Consider the following 25,786-nt stretch of genomic DNA (forward strand, 5'->3'; position numbering starts at 1 on the left):
TTTTTTTTTACCTTCGAAACTAGAAAGAGAAAAGTGAGTGGAAAAACAGAACAACTGATCTGAAAGAAGGCTTAAAAAAACCCTCAAAAACCACAAGGGCAGTAAGGAAACAGAAAAAGTGAAACATAAATCACAGTAAAATGGGATAAATAAATCTTAATATATTAGTAAGTTCAATAAATACAGATTGATCAAACTCTCTCAGTAAAAGATAATCACATGGAAAGAAAAAATACAGTTTTTAAGAGGCACATCTAAAACATAATAGAAAGGTCCAACAGAAGAACAAAGAATATATATCATATAAATACTAACCAGCTGGTATGGCCTACATATATTTTTAAGCAGAGACTTTAAAGCAATGCAAAATGAAATAAAAACATTATTAGAAATAGAGGTCATGACTATAAGATGCAACTCTAAACCTGGAAGATAATTCTAAACTTGTATGTACCTAATAATAAAGCTTTAAAAATATACAAAACAAAAACTGACAGAATTACAGGGAGAAATTAAAAAATCAAAAAATTTAACATATCTTAGAATATGAGTTATCAAGTAGAAGGAAAAACAACAGTAAAATGGAGACAATTTGAACAACATAATTAACAATTCTGGTCTAATAGACTCTCAAGACCTGGAAAATATGCAGACTTTTAAGCACTAATGAAAAATTTATAAAAACTGACCATAATTTAGGTAATAAAATCTCAGCAAATTTCACTATAACAACTTTATATGAACTACTTTCTGACCACAATCCAATTAAAGAAGAAATCTGTAAGAACAGAATTAAAAAACAACTACTTGTCAGGAAATGAACAAAAGCTACACACACGAGTCAAAATAGAAACATTATGAAAAATAGAAACACTTAGAACTTAAAAATAAATATTTCTATACCACTTAATATTCATCACAAAATAATTCTGTAAGCTACAGAATCCATTTTATCTCTTATCTCTGTTCAACAGCATAATCAGCAACAATGTTGTACATTACATGATTACTATACAAAAAGTTAATTTATATATATAAAATACACATCAAAGAATGATTTGGAAACTGGGAAATATAAGTAAAAGTGTTCACTACTAAAATATTGAAAGGAAGGCAAATCAACTATTTCTTTCAGAAGTTACATGGAACAGCTAAAGAAAGACATATCTTAAATGTTCAAAAGTTAAAGGGTCCATTAATTCTTTCTGGTTTAAGAAGTCCCTTAGATTCTTCTATCATATATACAAACTCATATGGTAAGTTATTTATTATTCATGAGATGAACAAATACTATCAGAAATCCTTGTTGCACAAGTTAAGTAACCACAGCTAAGACTATGTTCCTGCTCACACACAGTCCTGTTTTCTTGGTTACAGCATCTGTTCAGTGGTGCATTGGCAATAAATAGCATTCCAAAAACTGCCTATGGTACAAAGGGAATTTTCACTTAAGGTTCCCCTTGCTTTTCAGTTACGGGATATTTTTGGAAGTATTTTTTTTTTTTCATCCACTGAAAGAGAATTAAGAAAATTCCAACATGCCTTAGTGTCAGCAAGAGCTCTTTTTAGTCCAGGTACCAGAGGATGATTGATGAACCTGTCAAGCCTACAGTAGCGGACAGAGAAAGTTGGCAGAAGTTCAGTGTTATTGAAAGAAATCTCAAATACTTATTTCATCTCCTCTATTAACTTTAATCACATTTTCAACATACAGCCAAGAATGAAGCTTTGACAGTGAGCCATAAATTTACACAAGCAAGCATTGTCACTTTTCTGCGCTAGCAACATTGAGATAACATGAGAGAGTTGGGTATTTTCTTTCTTGTGCCTTTCTTTATTGAAGAGCAATAAAAAACATTTGAAAGATTTATCCATACCTCAAATTAATTTGCCATAAATCTCTTGAAATATCGCACTTAATTTTGCTTCATTTATGGTAAATAAAAAATCAGCTTAGTTCTTCAATTAGACGGTTAAATGCAGATTTTTAAAAAGCATAGTGATGACAGAGTTGGTACATGTTTCATCATAATACACCTGCTTATGAGAACAGACATTAAACACTAAAAAGGATTTACATTGAACATGGGTCATTTGTCATGTGGGCAAATACTTCTGGTATATTCAGAGCCAGAATCTTAGTATGGTTCCAGAGGGACTCCTTGGCAGATTTTGCTGATTACTCATTAAGCAGTTGAAACATGTATAGATGTTACTTGTCTTATAAAGCTCACGCACTGCAAAACAGACACAAAAATGAGGTAAATATTATGGCAAGATTATGGTTCTTGGAAAGGCTACAAATCAACTATATTTTTGGTAATCTTTTCCTTCTAGGCATGTTTTAAAAGCTGAAAACATTAATTGCTGGAAGGCCACAAAACTTAATAAGTTTGTCTTGTCATGAGGGAAACACATGGCATTATGCTGCCCTATACAATCTGTAACCTTTCAGTCTGTTCAAAGACCAACATGGTCACCTTTGCCATAGCAGAAGCTGTTTTCCTCTCACTTCTCGTAAGGGTGATCTCTGTTCCAAAGACAGTTGTTTTTGTCTACATTACTCTTGGAATACAACTTTACACATTCTTCCAATTGTCAAGGAAGCTAAAACGGGCAACTATTATATCTATTTTATAAGCCACAACAATAAACTAACATTAACCCTGTAAGAATGAATTAAAGTATTTTTCTAAGAAGTCTATACTTACAGTTCTGAGATAATCAATAAAAGCAATTCTGATTAACAAAGAGTAAGTTTTTCTCCTACTCTTGCCCATTCAAATAATCATATATAGGCACTTAAACTGGAAAGATGTAGCACTCTTCTTCCACTAAACATTTCATTAAGACTCCAGTAGAAGTTTCTTTCTTCTGAATGAGTACCACTGAATATATTGCTAAGCTTGAAGCAAAGGCTAAATGGTTTGGTGGAAATAGTCTTTGGGGGAAGTCAATGTTTTCTTATTAGTTTGTCACTGTTGTGTTTCAAGTTCTTAAAAGGTTGAAAATTTTGCTAGGTCCTTCTCCATCTCAGCATATTGTTCTTTAAGCCTCTCCATAGCTTTTCTGTGCTCTTCATCCACTTCAGCTTGTTTGTTGTGTTGTTCTTTCATGAAATCATCCCACTGGATTACATGCCGGTTTTCACTAGCTATTAAATGGTCATTATGAATCTGAGAAAAGAAAATTTGAAAGTCATGTAACATTTTCCAGACAATTATTTTTCTATGTAGAAGAGACAAAGATAACTTTACCTCTTGATACTTGGTTACTAGAGTAATCAGCTTGAGAGTCACAATGATAAAACTGCATTATAGTTTAAATGTCCAGTAAGAACCTGACATATTAGAAACATCTAAGGCTAAGGCTTTGTTAACTACGACTGAACATGGGTATTCACATTTCTGAAATTTCAAAAATGTCTTGTATCGTTAAATGACAAAAATAAAAAATAATTCAAGTAAATTTTCATGCTATTTCTCCTCAAATTCCATTTAACTGCATATAACTTTTAAATCAAGTTTAAAGTAATATGCCCAAAGAATGATTATTATAGGAAATTAAAAAGAGCCCTGGCTGGTGTGGCTCAGTGGATTGAGCACTGGCCTGCAAACCAAAGGGTCACCAGTTCAATTCCCAGTGTAGGGCACATGCCTGGGTTGCAGGCCAGGTCCCCAGCAGGGGGCATGCGAGAAGCAACCACACATTGATGTTTCTCTCCTCTTTCTCCCTCCCTTCTCTTTCTCCTCTCTAAAAATAAATGTAAAAAACTTAAAAAAAAAACAAACCCCAAACCCGCTTCCCTTAAAAAAAAAAAAGGCATAAATTTAGTATAATTTCATTATCTTTGAGTACGTAAAGCAATGAGCTAAACAGAAAAAGATAGGATGAAAAATAACTATATCTGCCTCAAATATTCTATATACATGTCTTTAGAAGTTAAGTTTTGATACAAGCAAATCCTGTTTAAACAAACTAGCAAAATGTCATAGAAGCAAACCATAAAAACCTACAAAGCACTGAAAGTCATTACTAATTCCAGTGCTCTAATGTAAACAGGACATCTGGTGTACTTACACACTGGTAATGCAGGTGCTGGATGAGAGCTACTAGGAAAAAGATAAACCTGGGTTTTCATGAAGCCCATAATGTCCTTGCTGCTCTATTTCCTCTCTTTTCTGGAATATGATGAGAATGAGGATGAAAAACTGGATAAGCCATTACACTATTAGAAATGCATATTTATTTACCTCTAAAAACTCATCATAAGATTACATTACTCTCATTTTACAGATGATGAAGGCTGAAGGACACTCAATTTACTTCTCCATGATCACTCAACTACAAAGTCTTAGGTTCAAACTTAGGTCTTTCTAACACCTATGCCTTGTCTGTCACAAAGTGCAAATCTAATTTGTCCACAGGTTTTACACAAGTAGCTAAAAATCTCTTTCACTAGGCAAAAAAAAAAAAAAAAAAAAAAAGAAAAAAAAGGGCTATTGCAAGAGTGTTTTCTGCCAATCTTATCTGAGGTTCTTCAGCACAGAGGCTTTTCAAGTGAAAAGAGGCTGACAGTGTGAAGTTTGAGTTATAGTAAAACATTCCCCTAAAATATGCTAAGTATGTCCCACAGATCACTGGCATATAAACAGGCATTACAGTAGTGACGAGGATTAAGAAGGATTTTGCAGATCCAATAAATTTGGAAGGCAGGTTAAGCAAAATTCAAAACATTACTTTTTAACTTTTTAGCCTCATGGATTGTGATCCTCCATAAGATGAATAACCTGATGAGTTCATTAAACTCTTTTCATGGAACTTTCGCAAAAACTATTATATTCTAAGCCATTAGACTAAAAAGAAACGAAAAATGCAAATAAACTTCCTCAAAATGGTATGTTCCTTTAGCTGTAAAGTAATTTTTAATAAATACAGAGAATATTAACATCCAAACTCAGGTGCTGTTTAATAGAGTACTCTTTTCTTTTTATTTGAAACACCACAATTAGCTCAGCTGATCCTGCGATTTGGACAAGGCAACAACCATGATCCCACTTCCCACCAGGGAGCACATTATCCAGTGCAGCTCAATGGAGAAAAATGAAGATTTGGGAGGCACATAGACCTTACTTCAAATCCTGGTTCACTTATTACCAGTGGTATGATCCTGAGCAAGTTAAAGTTTCTGTAACTTTAAAATGAGGAAAATAATACTTTATATTCTTAACTAATATTTATGAAAACCAAAGGTAATATATGTTGAGTTCCTAACTTGGTGTCTGTGGGTCTTAATAAAAGGTCAATATTAGTATTATACAAAACCACAAGCAAAGAATCTGGAAGGCATATCAAACTTTTTTTATCCTCTCCAATCTAAGCTTTTTGTTCTTTAATGTTAGTAATTTAATTTCAGCAATAGATCCTTGTAATAATTCAAACAACAGAAGCAACTCAAATAAAATAGCTTCCCCCTCCCATCCCATATTCAATTCAATCCCTTTTGATGATTCAACTATTTACTATTTTGCTGTAACATGTTGCCATAGTAATGTCCAAACAGATTTATACAAGTCTAAGAGAAAGTGACAGTTCCCCCTACCCACACACTTAAATACCTAATCCTTTCCAAGTATTATCTTTTTTCCTAGTATTAATAGTTTGATGGGTACCCACAGATTTTTTCCTATACAAGCATATTTCTTTAATAACAACAAAAAGAAGTCATATTACATATGACAGTCTGCAGCTTTCCTTTTTCAATAATGATATAATCAGTACTAGTAACATACCAACAGCAGGAGCGTGGGAGAGCTCTGCCCTGGGTGCAAGCAATCAGGGGGTGCACTATCTGTACAGAATTTAAATCAATGACACAAACAACGGAAAGACTGTTTTTCACTACCACCAGGCACTGGTAATTCTGAATAATGTCAGTGATAAAATACATCTAAATCAAAAATCTTTCTTTGGTCTAAGTTCTGAACAATTGCTGAGGTTATTGTTGAATTTTAATAATATATGTTACAAATTAACACCTTTCCCTGTTTAATCTTTAATAAACTTTGTATTCCACAAAGGAGATAATTTAGAGAACTCCCAGTTACATAGACAGTCCTGGACAAAGGTAAAGTCAGCTACACACGTTCATTTCAAAAGTAAGTTCCCAGTAGCTCAGAATCATTTCAGCTTTCTTTGGATGCATAGCCCCTCCAACCTCTTGGTAATTAAATATTCTTGCATTTAAACAATGATAACAGAATGACAGCTGAAATAAAATCCAAATTAGTTCAAATCTATTGTACTACGTTACCATTTTTTTGTACTTAAATTTGTATATGTTTTTATTTGTATTTAAAAGTTTTATCCTATGGAGACATTGAGAGCCTCGACAATTATTTCCAAATAAACAAAGACAGTACTGTAACTTCTAGAATTTATTATAAAAATGCAACTTTTATGAATCTTATCTAAACTTATTACTATGTTTAAAACTTTTCCAAACTATGTACCTGTTGCTTCATGTGAACTTTCCCACATTTAAAATAAAATGTATTTTCAAGCAACTATGAGTCAAAATAGATTGATAAATTTGATATACTATTTAAAATTGAATATGCAAAGATCAAATTTGATGAGGTCATTAATAAATTTGCGTAAGAAACAAAAGCAAACTATAACATTATTTTTATTACAGAAACAGATCAATATTTTTTTCCTCCTTTTAACAAAAACTATATCAATGCACCTAAAATTATTAATCTCTTACTTTTTCCTTTTGGTGTTATAGTATTTTTTAAATTTTTTAATTTTTTAATGGTATGACTATGTACGTTAAGTTAAAAAAATACTATCTGCATTTTTCTCATTATTCTTTAGCATCAGATTATTAAAAATAATTTTATCTGCAAGGGATTTAAACTGATCTATTCTAGATGTCAAACATAATAGGTACACTGCCCCTATGGATATCTCTCCAAGGTCACACAGTGAAAAAGAGGTAGAATCAAGAGTAAAAATCCAGTTTTCTCCTCTTTTTTGCTATATAATGTTTAAACCAAATATTATGAGTCTCAAGGATAGGCATTGTTTTTTAAATGGCAAACACTAGTATTTCACATTCCAATTTCAAAAGTATTTAAGAGCTTTAAAAAAAATACACAATACGGCCCTGGCTGGTGTGGCTCAGTGAATTGAGCGCCAGCCTGTAAACTAAAGAGTCGCCAGTTCATTTCCCAGTCAGGGCACACGCCTGGGTTGTGGGGCAGGTCCCCAGTAGGAGGCGAGTGAGAGGCAACCACACATTGATGTTTCTCTCCCTCTTTCTCCCTCCTTTCCCCCCTTTCTAAGAAATAAGATAAAATCTTTAAACACACACACACACACACACACACACAATATGCATGACTTAGGGATTTATACGTGGGACTTTAAAAAAAAGTGCAAATAACGTTGGTCTAGTTTTTGTTTCTTCTAGCAAACAATTATATAAAAAGCATATGATATTAAAAATCAAGTCACACAAGGACCAGATGACTTTATTGGTGAATTCTACAAAACATTTAGACAATTAACACTAATCTCTTTCAAGCTATTCCAAAAAAAATCAAAGAGGATAGAAAACTCGTTCCATGAGGCCAGCACTGTGCTAATACCAAATGATACAAAAATCCTCAACAAAATACTAGTGAACTGAATTCAACAGTATACTAAAAGGATCAAACACCATAATTAAGTGTGATCTGTTCCTGGAATGCAAGGATGGTTCAACACATGAGAATCAATCGCCAAAATACACCACATCAATGGAATGTAGGAAAAAAAACACATAATCATTTCAACTGATGTCGAAAACATACTGGACAAAGTTCAACACCCTGCATGATAAAAACAACCCACAAACTACTTATGATACAAAAATATCTCAACATAATAAAGGCAATAGGTGAAAAACTCACAGCTAATACCATATCTGATGGTGAAAAACTGATTGTTTTCCCTCCAATATTAGGAACAAAATGAGGAATCTGCTTTTATATTCAACATAGTATTGGAAGTCCTAGACAGGGCTTTCAGGCAAGAAAATAAAAGGCACCCGAAATGGAAAGAAAGAAGTAAAATTATCTGTATTTACAGACAATATGGTCTACATGTCAAAAACCATTAAGAATCCACCAAAAACTGCTAGAAAAAAATAAACAAATTGAGCAGATTTGCAGGATACAAAATCAACACTCAAAATCAGTTGCATTTTTCTATACACTAACAAAGAACAATCCAAAAAGGAAATTAAGAAAATAACTCCATTTACAACAGCATTGAAAAATAAAATACTTAGGAATAAATTTAATTAAGAAGGCCAAAGACTTGTACACTAAAAACTATAAAACTTTGTTGAAAGAAATTAACAATATAAATCAATGGGAGACAGCTCATGTTCACGGACTGAAAGATTTAATTTTGTTAAGATGTCAATACTATCCAAAGTGATCTACAGCTTTGATGAAATCCTTATTAAAATCCCAATGATGTTTTTTGCAAAAAGAGAATCCATCCTAAAATATATATAAAACTTCAAGTGACACCAAATAGTCAAAACAAAAACAGTCTTGAAAAAGAACAAAGTTGGATGTCTCATACTGTATTCATGTGTTCATGATGGTTTTATATGGGGGGCCTTGCTGATCCTGGAGAGACTGTCCTTCCCAGAGCTATCCTATTCCTAGATATAGTAAACAACTCCCCTGTGAGCATACATACCTTCTATGTGCAAACTAACCAATCCAAAGACCACACCTTAACTACCTTCTTTATTGGGCTTGCACATTCTGGGCCACTATCTACCTGCCCTAATCACCCAGGGCCAGGTACCAGACAACTACAGGCAGCCCCTATGCCCCAGAAATTGATGGAACTATTCAAACTAGACAATCCTAAACCTGATTGTCCTGCTTTACATGTTACTTCCTGTGGAAACCACAATAAAAGCCCTTGCCCATGTTTTCCTCTCTTTCACTCCACTTGACAAAACTACTGCTTTCCTGCATGGGTGCAAAAGATCCATGTTTTCTTTAATACTACCTCTAGTTTGGTTGAATATGGCTTCAAAAGTTGATGTTTGTGTATGGAACCTAAGTTTAAACTATTCACACATAGTAAAAAGCTCATCTCCCTTGATGGCATATTTTTAAGAGTTAGTGAATTTTATGAGCTAATTGTATTTTCACTGCACTACTCTTATTGCTAGTACCCAAAATGCAACTTTGTGTTAGTGGGTTGTTTTCAAAACATATGTCAAATAACTAGGGAATGTGCATTTATTGTTCTTCTGAATGTACTTTTAGATATCAATTGTGGGAAATGTGGTTTGGATGAATGACGTTTATCATAATTTACTTCCCACAGAATTCCACAAATTGTCTTGACATAAAAGAATTAATGATTAATGGCAAGAGTATTTTATTCCATTACTACTCCCATCTTTCTTTGTTCTGAGAGCCATTCAAATACACAAAATGTAGCCAACAGTATAACTAAGGGCAACCATTAACAAAACGCAACTAGAGGTCAATTTTGCTTTGTACATATTTCCGAGATGAGAAATTAAACTTTATGTCTTTTATATATGTGTACTTTAAAACCTCTGTCATGTCAAAGTTTCGGCAAATGGATATGACAGAAAAAAGAATCCTTAAAAGATCCTCATTTCAGATATTTTGCTAACTAAACTAACACTGAAAGAGAAATAAAGACTAAAGGTTTACTACCTTGGAGTAATATAAAGAATTTTTACTTTTCTCTCAGGTCTGAAAAATGCATTTTTTGTGTGACTTTGAGCTGGTTAATTTTATTAAATTATTTTGAGAAAAGAAAATACAGTGACTGATTATGCATGTAGGTTTCACAGACACCATACCAATACTTAGTGAAACATTTCAGCACATTCTAAAAGAGTAACTTTAAGGTGTACTCCATAAAAAGATAGTTCAGTAACATTCTATGACATAATACCTATAAGAAATATATTTAAGACTAAACTGTTCTTAGGGCTTTGTTATTTATTGAGGCCACTTTTTTTTTTTTAAACCATAGAACAGTATCTTTTAATTTAGAAAACCATAAATGGGCATGATTTTCAAGGGCTTTGCCAACTCTAATAGACCACAGCAGAGCTCTGATCCACAAAATGATTGCCTGCATTTTAAACATATGATCGAGCTGGCAGGTAAAAAGTGCCACCTTACATTTAGAGAGCGATATAAAATTTGCAAAGCCATTTCACATAAACTATATAATACATTACATCAGGTAAGTAGAATATTAATTCACCAGATTAAGTAGAACAGGTATTTATTTTGCAGATGAAGAACCTGAAGCTCAAGGAATTGTCCAAGAACGACTACTACTTAACACACCTTAAAGTTACTATTTTAGAATGTGCTGAAATGTTTCTCTAAGTACTGGTATGGAGTCTGTGAAACCTACATGCATAATCAGCCACTGTATTTTCTTTTCTCAAAATATTTTAATAAAATTTACCAGCTGAAAGTCACACAAAAAATGGAAACAGCCAGAAATAAAAGACACCAGTATTATTATTATTTTTTACCTAATCTAGTCATTTTCCTTATTTATGGTTAACACACTAAATGTGAAAAAAGTTCAAAGTGCCAAGAGGAACCATTCCAATTACAATTTAATTTTAGGTTAGTTCTGCTCAAAGATGCAAAGAGTTGCCATTTTATCAGAATCGTAACTACTTAGATGATGTAATCTTAGAAAGACCAATAACATGTGAGAGCATATTCACGTGAATCTGCTTAAATCACACAGCAACACATTAGAGGGGCAACATTTGGCACAGGACACCCTGTTTAAATTTTTATTTTGAAAGCCAAAATAATTTCATGTTACAGCCAGTAACAGCTAGTACAACCAGTGTCCCTACAAAAAAGGTCTGCTTCTCAGACATAGAAATGCTTCTGATGCCTTCAGCAACAAATTGTTTAATATAGCAATCAATGTTCTCCACAATCATCTTCAGATATATCCCTTTAGATATTCTACATCCCAGCTCCAGAGACTACTGACGTCTCATATCTTTTGTTTTTACTTACACAGTATCCCTCAACCTATATCTTTTCTCTCATCTTCTATCAATTGAATTTTAACTCACTGATCAATGTTGGGCTCAAATGCCACCATCTTCTTAATAAATTACTCCGTTTGCCAAGATCCTAAGAAGTTCTGTGACTTGACCACAGCTTTTATTTTACCCTATATTATATTAGTGCTAGTGGTTTGGAACCCCTAGACTTTTACCTCCCGAGTGTGTAAACTGCCTTAAACTTAACTAAAATCTTTCACCCTCCAGTGTCACCTAGTAGAGGACTTAAAATAATCTGTCCGACCAGGAATGACCCATTGAAGCTCCTGTGCCTGTCAGTACAGTGCTTTCTAGACCCTAAAACACTCCACCCTCACACAGATTCTCCTGCCCATGGCTTTGCCTTGCCCTTTTATCACTGTGTTCAGCAATGGCACTGCCTCCTGACCTGATCTGCTAGATACAATCCTACTTGTCTTGGGCAGCCTTTCCACCTGGCCTAAATGTCAAGTCCTTTCAGGAGGCTTGTTCATCAATTTGTTCAATGTTCAAACTTTATATCAATATTTAAAATGGAGCAAAGGGTGTAGAAATTTAAACTCTGGCAAGGTTCATTCCATTACATTTTTATACAGTGCCAAATCTGAACCATTATCGTGGATTAACCACAACACATTCCAGAGAAATGGACACAGTAACATTCATTGATGCACCCACATGCAAAAAGGTATATATTTCAGAATGACTTAGTATTTTCAACATTTCTTAATAAGTGTATCTTTATTGGCTTAAGGCAATAAATAAGTTATATAAATACTTCATGATAATTATATTACAGGAACTTAAATTCTTGCGCTATTTTTCCACATCTGAATTTAGTTAAGATATAATTCAAATAAACAAAGCACTACCCAGAAAGTGATTCACACAATCTTATGACTATTCATTAAATAACCCATCCACAGGCATGAATGCTTCCTTTTCTAGAAGAAATATACATAATATATTCAGCGCTTCAGGTGTGAAGGAAAGATTTATATTTCCAATCTGGTGGGTATTTTTTGTTCCATGTAAAAGTCCTATTCTTTCTCTTCCATAAGACAAATACTACTTTCAAGGGAAAGATGAAGACATTGAAAAGGTAAGAAAAAAAAAAGAAAGAAAAAAGGTCTGTAATCTGTATTATAAAAATATGGATGGTACAATCATGTGCCCATACTCCTTCAATACATCTTGAATTAGCCATTTTTAAAGCTTTTAAAATCACTGCATAAAAAAGCAAATTAAGAAAATTTCTCTTTATAGAAAGCAACTGCTAATAATATGATGGTAATAAAAGCCCTGGAGTTACATGCTCCAAAATCCAAATGATCTACTTTTACCTGTTTTCGTTCCTGTTCCCTCTGCTGGAGTCTACAGACTGAGCTGGTAGCTGCTTGCACTGAAATAAAACAGAGAATGGTTTTCAATCAGAGGCCCTTGTTCAAAGAAAGAATTACCTGAAAAAAAAAAAAAATCCTATTGTTTTAGATCTCCAAAAGCTATGCAAAAAAAACTGGTATTATTTTGGTTGTGGTCGGGTGGCAAGGGAAAAAAAAAGGGAAGTTCTGCCAATATATTCAGTTCATTATAATTATTTATTGAGTATTACTATGTGCCAAGGCCTGTGCTAAGTACTTTCTACATGTTACTCCTCTTAATCCCACTTTCCTCTTTAGGAGAGAATCACTGTCACATTTTACCGAATTTTGTATCTGTAAAAAAAACAGGTGTAAATAGGTGAGAATTACTCAAGGAGGTAATATGATTAATTAGTACAAAAAGCAGCATTTAAAATCAGATCTTTGACTCTAAAGACTTGACTCTTATCCTCAGTACTCTACTTCTCTTACGATTTCAATGAAGCTGGTTTTAATCCATCAGTTACTCAAACTTCTTCATTTACTGGATCCATTTTATTCATGTGGACAAATGTTTTCACTTACTTGACTGTTTAGTGTACAGGCTAAGAGTCAGACTTAGTACTGTAAAATCTAGAGCTGAGCACTCACCAGTTGTATAACTGATCCTGGGCACATCTGCTTACTTATTCTTTAATTCATTTGCTAAATATTTATTGAGGATTTGCTTTTTTGCAAAATCCTCAATAGGTGTTGTTATTTGCAATGTTGTTTTTTGCAATAACCTTAAGGTGTTGTTATTGCTTGTGCTGCTAATTCTGCAACACCTGAGTTCCCCATTTGTAAATTAAACATAACTAATAAGACTTCAGAATTGACATAAGAATTAAATGAGGTAATACAGTAGATATTATGCTTAAAAATATTTAAATATTAGTAAGAGTCACTCAGGGCAATTCTTCATACAGTAAGCAGAGTAATAGATCAGAACATAATATTCTATTTAAAATTACTACTGACAGCTGTTACCCTGATACTTCTTACCAAAGTAAATACTTTTTTATTTGTATATATAAGGCATGTGTAGAATTAATGGCATGTGTAATACTGATGTAAGCAGTCAAAAAATGTTATTGTTCTATTATTAGAACTATTATTCTATTTAATATCTCTACTGAAAGTGCTTTCTTTATTCTTTTCTTCTGATTAAAATTTTTTTTTGTATCAAAAGCCCAGTTCAAAGTTTACTGTCTTCATAAAACCCTCCCAGATTAATTCTTTCCCTATAAGAATTTGCTCTTATTTGGTATGTAATACCCTACCACTTGTCTTTCATTTGCTTAAACAGAGGTTTACCTAGCTGTTTTACAATGATGCCCTCCTAGCCCACCTCGATCTGGCCTTAGCAAGGACACAGTTCCATTAACAGGGCAGGGACTGTGATTTCTCTTTCAGAAAAATGTTAGGGACCGCCCTGTGAAAAGACAATAAAGAGGAGGACTCTGCTTTGAAAGAGTTATATTTTTATCAGTAACCACATTAGTTGTATCATTTTAGTGCTGAAAATTAGGTTCCCAATCATTGTTTGATCTAACAGGAAAGATGAAAACAAAATAAAATAGGAGTTGATTAGATCTGCCTTCTTTCTGTGACATATTAATATTACATCATCTTTCCTGAACAGTGGTTTTTATCATTTCCTGGTTGGGTTTTCTTTTTTTTTCCCCAAGCTCTGAACATAACTTTTAAAGAAAACCTATTTTGTGGTCTTTAGGTGCTTCATTATTTTCAGGTTTTTCTTAGCTTAATCTAACAAGAGTTATAAGACTATGACATTTATTTTGTCATTTTTTTATATTCTTTAAAAATTCAATTAGAACACATCTGACAAAGTCATACTTTTGTTCCCTATCAGGACTGCCTTGGTGCTTAGGCAAAATGCCCATTTTTAGAAAATTCAGATCTTTTGAAGTAATTTACTCTTTAATTCTTTAACTATACAATAAGAAAGTGTTCATTTTTTCTGAATTTAATAAAATCTGCTTTTCTAAAGTCTAAGATCACCTGACTAGAGCAAACATTCCTTTTCTTCACAATTAGAGACTCAAAGAGGAAAAGGTCCATTTATCCAAACCTTCCTAACACTTCCACAAGGACTTACTGGTCAATAGGAAGCAGTTTCTCCTGTTGTCACCGTGCTTTAGGAGACTATAACTGACTAAAAAATTTATCGAATTATTTTCTCTCAACCAAAAGATTACTCAAGGAGATTAGCATCACATATAGTAATTGTGCCATATACAATAGTTAACAATGTCCCCCACTGTCTTCACATAAAAGAAATAAATTCATCCTGTCATGGTGTGTATATGTGAACCTCAAATACAGGCATAAGAAAATAATTCTAGTTTGGTATTAGGAGCAGATGTTGGCTGAATTCTCATTCATTCATTTCAATAAACAAATAATTACTTAGTGGCTACAATGTGCCAGCCACTACTGTTCTAGGTTCCAAGGATACTGCAGAGAACTAGTCCCTGAGCTCATGAAACTTTTATTTTAGTTGGGGAGACAGCACATAGATAAATATTTAGCATGTCAGAAGGTGATGAAGAAAAACAAAGCAAGGTAGGGGAGACCAGAGAACGCCAGAGTGAGGGGAGATCAATGTTAAAAGTGGCTGGGTTAGGTCTCACTGTTGACATCTGAGCAGAAATGAACAGGAAATGAAAATGTACAGAAATCTGAGAGAAGAGTATTCCAGAGGGAGCAGCAAGTGCAAAGGTCCTGAGGTGGGAATGTGCTTGGCATATTAGAGGAAGAATAAGGGGACCAGAGTAGCTACAACAAAGTAAGGGAAAAGGAAAATGGTAGAAAATAAAAGTCACTGAGCCAGAAGGATTCAATAATAAAATACATGTGAGGGGAGGAAGAGGCAGAGTGAAAAAGAGAAGAAGAATGGAGAGAGAAAAGGAGAGATGAAGAGGGGAAATGAGAGGAGAGAGAGAGAGGGTAAGGGAGGAGAAGAAGGTGCAGAGAGTAGGAAAGAGTAAAAGAGGGAAAGAGGGAGGTAAAGATGATAAAGTGGGGGAGAGAAAGCACTCTAGAGCAAGAGAAATGGGGGGTAGGGAAGCGGAGAGAGATATAGGAGTTCAAGATTTTCAGCCTGGGCAGACAGGGAATGGTGATGCCCTTACTAAAATGGGATAAAATGAGGTAAAAGCAGAACTGAGGAAATAAAGATTTTAAGTTTGGTCCTGAATGTTATATTGAGATGCTTATTAGACATCTAAGTAGACTAGGTAGTTGGATGTAAAAGTCTAGAATTCTGGAGAGGGGTCTAGGGTGAAAACATAAATGTGGAATCAATGACTGACATAGAGATAATATTTAAAGCTGTGATTCTATATGAGATCACCAAGCAAGATAGTACAGACAGAAAAGATATCCCAGGACCAAGCCTTAGGGCACCCCAATGTTACAAGTCCGGAAAAGATGTGGGAACTAACAAAGTAGAATGAGAAGGCAGAGTCTGTGTTGTAGGAGAAAATCCAAGAGAAAGTGATGTCTCCGAAGAAAAGATATACATTTATAATTACTTTCTCAAAAAAATTGCACAGAAGCAATATCCTGAAGTTGAAAAGAACTTGAGCTTTGGAGGAGAACTAGGTTTTCATGAATGTTCATCCAATTATTATTGGAGACACTATAAATTTCAGTTTCTAGTAACTTCTGGTCAAGATGGAGGTGTAGGTAAACATGCTTTTCCTCCTTGTGTAACCACAGAAAGAATTACAACTAGACCTTAAAATAAGTAACACCCAAAACTGTCAGAAAATCACACTGTATGGAAGTCCTACAACCAAAGATTTAAAGAAGCCACTTGTCTAGATGGGTAGGAGGGGCAGAGATGTGGAGACGGGTGGAGACAGGTGGAGAGGTGCAGAGACACGGTGTGGTGTGGAAAGGCAGGGGTGGAATGGGAGGTCCTACATTCACGTGACAGTGGATAAAATCGGAAGGCATACCTTGGGAGTAAGGGATCCCAGCCCCAGGCCAGACCGCACAGCCCAGGGTTCCAGCACCAGGAAGATAAATCCTCATAACTTCTGGCTGTAAAAATCAGTGGGGGTTGGGGTTGCGGAAGAAACTGCCAGATTTTCAGGAAACTGTGCTTAAAGGGCTCACATTGACTTAAAATGCACGCAAACCCACACCCCTCTCTGGGATTCAGCATCACAACAGCTGGAAGGGCGCTAGTCAAACAGGACAAGTGCTAGGCCAACCTCCAGAAGCCAGGCAGCCGCACTGGCCCCTCTTCGAGCCCTACCTCCACACAGAGCCACAAAGCAGTCAAGTAAGCTGCCCGCCCTGGCAATTACCTAAGGCTCCACCCCACACAATTTACAGATGCCTTTTCTACAACAGGCCACACTATTAAGACAGGGAGTCAAAGCAGCTCTACTTCTTACACAGAAACAAATACAGGGAGGCCACCAAATTGAGGAGACGAAGAAATATGGCCCAAAAGAAAGAACAGAACAAAATCCCAGAAAAAGAAACAAATGAAACAAAGATAACCAACCTATCAGATGCAGTGCTCAGAACACTGGTGATCAGGATGCTCAAAGAACTCATTGAGTATGGCAACAAAATAAAAAAGACCCAGGAAGAAATGAAGGTTACACAAAGTGAAATAAAAATCTACAAGGAATCAACAGTGGAGGAGATGAAGCCAGGATTCAAATCAGCGATATGGAACATAAGAGAGAAATAAGCTTTCAACCAAAACAGCAAGAAGAAAAAAAGAATGAAAAAAAGAAAAAAAATAAAGATAGTATAAGGTGCCTCTGGGACTTCTCCAAAAGTACCAATACCCATATCATAAGATGTCAGAAGGAGTAGAGGAGGAGCAAGAAACTGAAAATTTATTTGAAAAAATTATGAAAAAAAACTTCCCCACTTTGGTGAAGGCAATAGACATATAAGTGGAGGAAGCACAGAGTGTCCCAAAGAAGGTGGACCCAAAGAGGACCACACCAAGACACATCATAATTAAAGTGCCAAAGATTAAAGATAAAGAGAGACTCTTGAAAGCAACAGGAGAAAAGCAGAGAGTTACCTACAAAGGAGTTCCCATAAGACTGTCAGCTGATTTCTCAAAAGAAACTTTGCAGGCAAGGAGGTACTGGCAAGAAGTATTCAAATGATGAAAAGCAAGGACCTACAACCTAGATTATTCTTTCCAACAAAGCTATCATATAGAATTGAAGGGCAGATACAGTGCTTCCCAGGCAAGGTAAAACTAAAGGAGTTCATCATCATCAAGCCATTATTACATGAAATATTAAAGGGACTTATTTCAGAAAAGGAAGATCAAAACTATGAACATTAAAATGGCAACAAATTTACAACTATCAACAACTGAATCTAAAAAAAAAACAAACCAAAAACAAAAACACAATCTACGTAAACAATAAGAACAGGAACAGAATTAGCCTGGCTGGTATGGCTCAGTGGACTGAGTGCCAGCATGTGAAACAAACGGTCGCCAGTTTGATTCCCAGTCGGGGCACATGCCTGGGTTGTAGGTCAGGTCTCCAGTGCGGGGTGTGCGAGAGACAACCACACATTGATGTTTCTGTCTTTTCCCTCCCTTCCCCCCTCTCTAAAAATAAATAAATAAAATCTTAAAATAAAAGGACAGGAACTGAATCATAGAGATCATTTGGAGGGTTATCAGCTGAGAAGGGGGAGGGGGAAATTAGAGGGGAAAGTACGGGGGTTAACAAGCATAACTGGTAGGTACAAAATAGACAGGGGGATGTTAAGAATAGTATAGGAAATGGAGAAGCCAAAGAACTTGTATGCACAACCTATGGAGATGAACTAAGCAGGGGTATTGCTGGAGGGAATAGGGGTACTGGGCAGAGCAGGGCAAAGGGGGAAAATTGGGACAACTGTAATAGCATAATCAATAAAATATATTTAAAAAATATTTAGTTCCTATAAAAGTGGGGAGGATGAAAACTATTTTACAGAGTTATGATAGTCAATGAAGAAGATACCGGTAAAAATTCTAACTAATAAAGTGCTATAAAAATAGTATTTTAAGTCATGAGTCCTTAAAGATTTCTAGGTAAAGAGGAGAGTGTAGCCAAAACAGAAAACCTTCATCCCTTAAATACCTCACAAACTACATAAAAACCCTAACAGAATAAGGGGGGGGGGGGAACCTCCATATTTTACTAAACAAGAAAGTATTAATAATGCATACTAAAAACTTTGAAAAGTGGTGGCCAAGAATAGGAACACAGATTCCAATTAAAAACTGAGACTTCTAACACCACCCTAACTATTCCATCTCCAAAAGTTAGAGAAAGAAAATAAGTTGACAAAATTCTTAGAAGTATAATACACTTACATTTATATAGAAACACATATGGGTGGTGGAGGGGGAAGGAACAAATATGTGAAAAGCAGATAAGACAGACAAAGCATAAAGCATCCATTCTGAAAGAAAACCAAATGAAGTTCTCCACTTTGTAATACAAAAAAAATAAAAAAGAATTTATTAAAAGAGATCAAATGTACAGCATGAAATGACAGTGAGACAACTATAAAGCTAAGGAAACTGAAAACTTTCACGACATCATTACAGATCTAATCAATAAACCAGAAACAGAAAGGAATTAAATAGTGCACAACTAAATAAACAATTAGCAGCATTATAACTGCAGAATGGAAAGCAAATACTATGAACCCTGCCAAAGCTAAAATTCACAAGTGAAAGGTTGGGGAAAAGATGCAAGAGAAAAGGTATAAAAGTCCAAACCCTTTGATCTCTCGTGGCATTAATTAGTGCAATAAAATGATGCTAATAACTTCAAAATGTCTCATTACTTTTCTTTGAATGACCTTTTAGTAACTACTATCTTTTATAGTAAAAAAACATGTCATTTAAGGTATTTCGTTCAGCTTTATTTAAGTTTCTGTTCTGTTAAATTCAAATAAAATTTAAAATTAATACCTTAACTTAAAAAGAATATGATCTCACTCTTATCAGAAGTACTCTCTCCCCCTCATACCCTCCCATCTGTTCATTCAGCTATTATCCCACCATCCATCCTTCCATCTGGATATACAATACAGAAAGATATCTGGAATGATGTTCTCCAAAGTTCAAAAACAATGGTTATCGGAAGATGGCAGAGGAGTGAATGGGAATCACGCTGATCTCCTCCCAAGATCAAATTGGAAGTGGGACTAAATAGTGGAGAAATTACCTGGAAAACAATGGAACGATAGCAGGAGAGGAGCCTTGGAGCTGCAGACAGATAGTGGAGTCAACTCTCACACATCCCAACGGGTGAGAAGTGCGGTGGAGGCTCGAGGTGGGGGGGCGGGGGCTGGGTGCCCCACGGGCACCAGCACCAGAGGGACATTGAAATGGCCAGTTAACTCCCCCTGAGAAGAACAGGGTGTGAATCATAAACAGGGACCCCTAGACTACAGCAGCTGAAACCAGGAAAACACAGACAAAACGCAACCCCAAAAAGCTTAGGGGCGCTCTCTGCCAGAAACACGCGGCTGGGGATGCAGAGACATTTAAAGGGCCAACGTAAAAATTTGCAGTGGCAGCGGCCTTCCATGATCTCTGCGTAGAAGCAGCAGCAGAGTGGGCTGGTGCCTGGGAAAAGATTGGTGAAGAAAACTTTGTGAAGAGAACTGAGACAGCGGCCGGCGGAGCCCAGGTGATAACTCACCTCCCACTCTGCAGCTACCGTCTTCCTCAGGCACAAGGGAATCAATTAACCTGCCTTTTGTGCGCTCCGCACACAGCTTGTGCGCGTGTGAGCTGGGGGGTTAAGTGCAGACTGGCTGGGAGAGCCTTGAGGAGAGACTGGAGACGGAGGCGTTGGGGCAAGAACGGGAGGAGGAACTGGGGAGTCCTGGAGTCCCAACTCCCTCACCATTCCATAGTCTCCATTTTGCACAGGCAGGGCATACCCTCAAAGAGGCAGAAGGGAGTGCGCAGGAGCCAGACAGCCCTCGAATACAATGCGATTCACAGAAATAGTGGATCCCTGGCTGAAGGGGTCATAGAACTGCCCAGAGACCCCCGAGGAGAGACTGGAAACCGAGGCATTGAGGAAAGAACGGGAGGAGGAACCGGGGAGTCCCAACTCCTTCTCCTTTCTGCAGTCTCCATTGTGACGGGCAGGCTACACCCCCCTAAAGAGCCAAAAGCTGAAAAGCACACAATAGACAGCCCAAAACCACCCAGTGCAGGGGCACACACATGCCGAGTAGCCAGGGAGGGTTGGACAGCGAATGTGTGGACCCGCGACTGTGTGAGCTGGTGAGGGCTCACGCAGGTTGGGGTCCACGGGGCCTGTGAGGGAGTGCACAGATCGGGGAGGGCAGGTGTAAACCGGCGCCCCTGCGGGCTGGCGAGTGCAGAGTAGTCTGCAGAAATAGTGGATTCTGGGTCGAAGGAGTCACAGAGCTGCCCAGAGACCCTGGAGGAGAGACTGGAGACAGGATTAATAGGAGAGTCCTGGAGCTGACTTCTTCCCATTTCCATAGTCTCCATTTTGCACGGGCAGGCGACGCCCCTAAAGAGCCAAAAGCAGGGAAAGCACACAACAGAAGACCCTAAACTGACCAGTCCCGGGGCACCCACTGGGCATGGGCACGGGCACGGGCATGAGACAAGTGCGCAAGGTTGGGCGAATAAGCGCCCAGGCCGGCTGGGGATCCTGTCGGCCGGGGAGCGCGCTCAAGGACCTGGTGTGAGAGTGCAGAGCAATCCACAGAAATAGTGGATCCCTGGCCGAAGGGGTCAGAGCTGCCCAAAGCAGGAGTCAGACACAGACAATAGATTCCTGGAAAGCTCAAACCACCCAAGGTCATATAGGGTCAACAACGGACATCATCAGAGGCAGGCCCAAAAAGTAAAGAAAAAAAATAAAAAACAAACAAACAAACAAATAAAAAAAAAAAGACCTGCCTACTATTATAGAAGTTTAATGCACAAAGTTAGGAAATCTAGACGGAACAATTGAAACAGAAGCAAAAATAAATAAATAAATAAATTACTTAATAGACTCACACAAAAATGGGAAGAAAAAGAAGTTCCCCCCAAATAAGTGGAAAAGGGGACTCCCCACAGAGAGAGCTAAATGAAATAGAAGCAAGGGAACTATCAGATATTGAATTCAAAACAATGTTTCTAAGGAAACTCAATGAACTCAGCCAGCTCAAAGATAAGTATGAGAAACTGCAGAGAACCTATCAGGATCTTACAGCAAACTATATCAACCTGGAAAAGGAAATAGAAACTATCAAGAAGACACAAGAGGATAAGAAGAATACCATTTCTGAATTGAAGAACACAGTAGAAGGAATCAAAAGCAGGCTGGATGAAGCCGAGGATCAAATCAGTGAGATGGAGGATAAGGTAGAAAAAAGCTCCGGGAAAGAAAAAGAAACGGAAAAAAGACACACAAAAAATGAAGAGGCATTTAGGGAAATGCAGGACAACCTGAAACGCAATAATATCCGCATAATAGGGATACTAGAAGGAGAAGTAGAGGAGCAAGGGATAGAGAACCTCCTTGAAAAAGTAATGACGGAATATTTCCCCAATTTGAGGAGAGAAAAGGTCTCATGGATCCAGGAGGCACAGAGGGCCCCCATTCAAGAGGGACCCAAGGAGGTCCACTCCAAGACACATCATCATTAAAATGGCAGCTATCAAAGACAAAGAGAGAATCCTCAAGGCAGCAAGGGAGAAGGAGAAAGTAACATACAAGGGAGCTGACTTCTAAGCAGAAACACAACAAGCCAGAAGGGAATGGCAACAAATATTCCAAGTAGTGAAAAGCAAGAGCCTACAACCAAGGCTGCTCTACCCAGAGAGGCTCTCCATTAAAATAGAAGGGGAAATAAGGAGTTTCCCAGACAAAAGAAGGCTAAAAGGATACATCTCTACCAAACCAGCACTCCAAGATATGCTAAAGGGACTGGTTTAAGACGACGAAGGGTAAGAGTAAGAAAGAGAAAAACACAGGTACGAAGAGAAAAAATGAATAGGTTTCTATCAGTATAACTCTCAATGTAAATGGACTAAATGCCCCAATCAAAAGACACAGGATAGCTGAATGGATAAGAAAACATGACTCACGCATATGCTGCCTACAAGAGACCCACCTCCGAGCAAAAGACCTACACAGACTGAAAGTAAAGGGATAGAAACAAATACTCCAAGCAAATGGGCAAGAGAAAAAAGCAGGGGTTGCAATACTTCTATCAGACAAAATAGATTTCGAAACAAAGGCCATAAAAAGAGACCCAGAGGGGCACTTTATAATACTTAAAGGAAGAATCTATCAAGAAGACATAAACATTGTAAACTTATATGCTCCCAATATAGCAGCACCCAGTATATAAGGAAAACTTGGATGACTTTAAAAAAGATATAGACAGCAACACTGATAGCAGGGGATTTCAACACCCCATTGTCAAAAATGGACAGGTCTTCCAAACAAAACATCAATAAGGACATTGTGGAGCTGAATCATGCACTGAATCAAAGAGACTTAACTGACATATACAGAACCTTACATCCCAAAGAAGAAAAATACACATTCTTTTCAAATGCTCATGGCAGTTTTTCAAAGAGAGACCACATGATAGGACACAAAGCAAGCCTCAGCAAATTCAGGAAAACTGAAATAATACCAAACTTTTTATCGGACCACAAGGGCTTGAAGCTGGAAATCAACCTCAAAGAGAAACTTCAAAAACTTGAAACTCATGGAGACTGAACAGTGGACTATTAAACAATGAATGGGTCAATAATGAGATAAGAGAAGACATCAAAATATTTCTGGAAACAAATGAAAATGAACAGACAACAGTCCAAAACCTATGGGACACAGCAAAGGCAGTGCTGAGAGGGAAGTTCATAGCAATACAGGCTTACCTAAAAAAGATAGAAACATTTGAAATAAAAGACCTAACACTACAACTTCGAGAACTGGACAAACAACAACAAATAAATCCCAGAGCAAGTAGAAGGAAGGAAATAGTCAAGATTAGAGCAGAACTGAATGACACAGAGACAAAAAGAACAATTCAAAGGATCAACCAATCCAAGGAGCTGGTTCTTTGAAAGGATAAATAAAATCAACAAGGCTTTAAGCAGACTCATCAAGAAAAAAAGGGAGAGGACCCAAATTAATAATATCAGAAATAAAAGAAGAGAAATAACAACCGATACCACAGAAACACAAAGGATTGTAAGAAACTACTAGGAACAATTATATGCCAGGAAATTTGAAAACCTTGATGAAATGGACACATTTCTAGAAAAGTATAATCTTCCAATACTGAAGGAGGAAGAAACAGAAAGCTTGAACAGACTGGTAACAGCTGGGGAAATTGAAGCAGTAATCAAGAAACTCCTAGCACACAAAAGCCCAGGGCCGGACAGTTTCACAGTAGATATTTACAAAACGTTTAAGGAAGAGCTAAACCCTGTCCTTCTCAGACTATTCCAAAAAATCCAAGAGGAGGGAAGACTCCCAGACTCTTTTTATGAGGCCAGCATCACCCTAATCCCAAAACCAGATAAAGACCCTACAAAGAAAGAAAACTACAGGCCAATTTCACTGATGAACATAGATGCTAAAATTCTCAACAAAATATTGGCAAACTGCATCCAGCTACACATTCAAAAGATTATCCACCATGATCAAGTGGGATTCATCCCAGGGATGCAGGGATGGTTCCATATATGCAAGTCAAGAAACGTAATACATCACATAAATAAAAGACAAAAACCACATGATCATCTCGATAGATGCAGAAAAAGCATTCGATAAGGTACAGCACCCATTTATGATCAAAACACTCAGCAAAATGGGAATAAATTTCCCATACATAATTTCTCAATATAATAAAGGCCATATATGAAAAACCTACAGCCACCATCATACTCAACGGGCAAAAACTGAAAGCTTTCCCACTAACATTAGGAACTCGAAAAGGATGTCCGCTTTCACCACTTCTTTTCAACATCGTATTGGAAGTCCTAGCACAGAGGTCAGACAAAGAAAAGAAATAAAAGGCATCCAAATAGGAAAGGAGGAAGTAAAACTATCACTGTTTGCAGATGACATGATAGTGTACATAGAAAACCCTGTAGACTCTACCAAAAAACTCCTCAACCTAATAAGTGAATTTGGCAAAACAGCAGGATACAAAGTCAATATTCAGAAATCAAAGCCATTTTTGTACACCAGCAATGAAAGAGGAGAAGAAACCAGAAAAAAATAATATTCTATATAGCAAGAAGAAAAATAAAGTACCTAGTAATAAATTTAACCAAGGAGCTAAAAGACCTGTACGCAGAAAACTGTAATTGAAGAAAGAAATTAAGGAAGACATAAATAAATGGAAGCATATACTGTGCTCATGGATTGGAAGAATTAATATCATCACAATGTCCATACTACCCAAAGCAACTTATAGATTCAACGCAATCCCTATTAAGATAACAATGAAATATTTCACAGAAATAGAACAGACATTACAAAAATTTATATGGAACCATAAATGACACCAAATAGCCTCAGCAATTTTGAGAAAGAAACACAAAGTAGGAGGGATCACAATACCGGACATCAAACTATACTACGAAGCCACTATACTCAAAACAATCTGGTACTGGCACAAGAACAGACCCATAGACCAGTGGAACAGAATAGAAAGCCCAGAAATAAGCCCAGGTCTATATGGGCAACTAATATTTGACAAAAGGGGCAGAAGCATAAAATGGAGCAATAATAGCCTCTTCAACAAATGGTGTTGGGGGAGCTGGACGGCTACATGCAAAAAATTGAAATTGGATCATCAGCTGACACCATACACAAAAATAAACTCAAGATGGATAAAAGACTTAAATATAAGTCACAACACCATCAAAGTCCTAGAGGAGAGCACTGGCAGGAAACTCTCAGATATCCCACACAATAATATTTTCACCGATATGTCTCCTAAAGCAAGGGACATAAAGGAAAGAATAAACAAGTGGCACCTCATCAAAATAAGAAGCTTCTGCACAGTTAAAGAAAACATCAGCAAAATGAAAAGCGAGCCAACCATATGGGAAAATATATTCGCTAATGATACATCAGATAGAGGTTTGGTCTCCAAGATATATAAAGACCTCACTCGACTCCACCCCAAGACGACAAACGATCCAATCAAA

General features: G+C 36.6%; 1 protein-coding gene across 2 annotated transcripts in view; it reads right to left on the minus strand.

The window, feature by feature from the left end:
• Positions 1-1,668: 1,668 nt before the first annotated feature.
• BLOC1S5 (biogenesis of lysosomal organelles complex 1 subunit 5) overlaps positions 1,669-25,786 on the minus strand; it is a 46,659-nt gene continuing 22,541 nt past the window's right edge. Inside the window, exons 4-6 of one of the 2 annotated variants that reach the window (XR_008530732.1) lie at positions 12,490-12,548; positions 2,712-3,176; positions 1,669-2,237 (exon numbers count right to left, since the gene is read on the minus strand). Coding sequence is in view for 1 of the 2 variants with exons in the window: in XM_054591936.1 (XP_054447911.1) it covers positions 2,997-3,176; positions 12,490-12,548 (239 nt within the window). In the remaining variant the exon portion in view is untranslated. Of the gene's footprint in view, positions 3,177-12,489; positions 12,549-25,786 lie in introns of both variants that reach the window. The other variant, XM_054591936.1, reaches the window with a different exon arrangement.

This window comes from Pteronotus mesoamericanus, unplaced genomic scaffold, assembly GCF_021234165.1.
Source record: "Pteronotus mesoamericanus isolate MK-2021 breed Mesoamerican mustached bat unplaced genomic scaffold, CSHL_Meso_final scaffold_31, whole genome shotgun sequence".
NCBI classification, from domain to species: domain Eukaryota; kingdom Metazoa; phylum Chordata; class Mammalia; order Chiroptera; family Mormoopidae; genus Pteronotus; species Pteronotus mesoamericanus.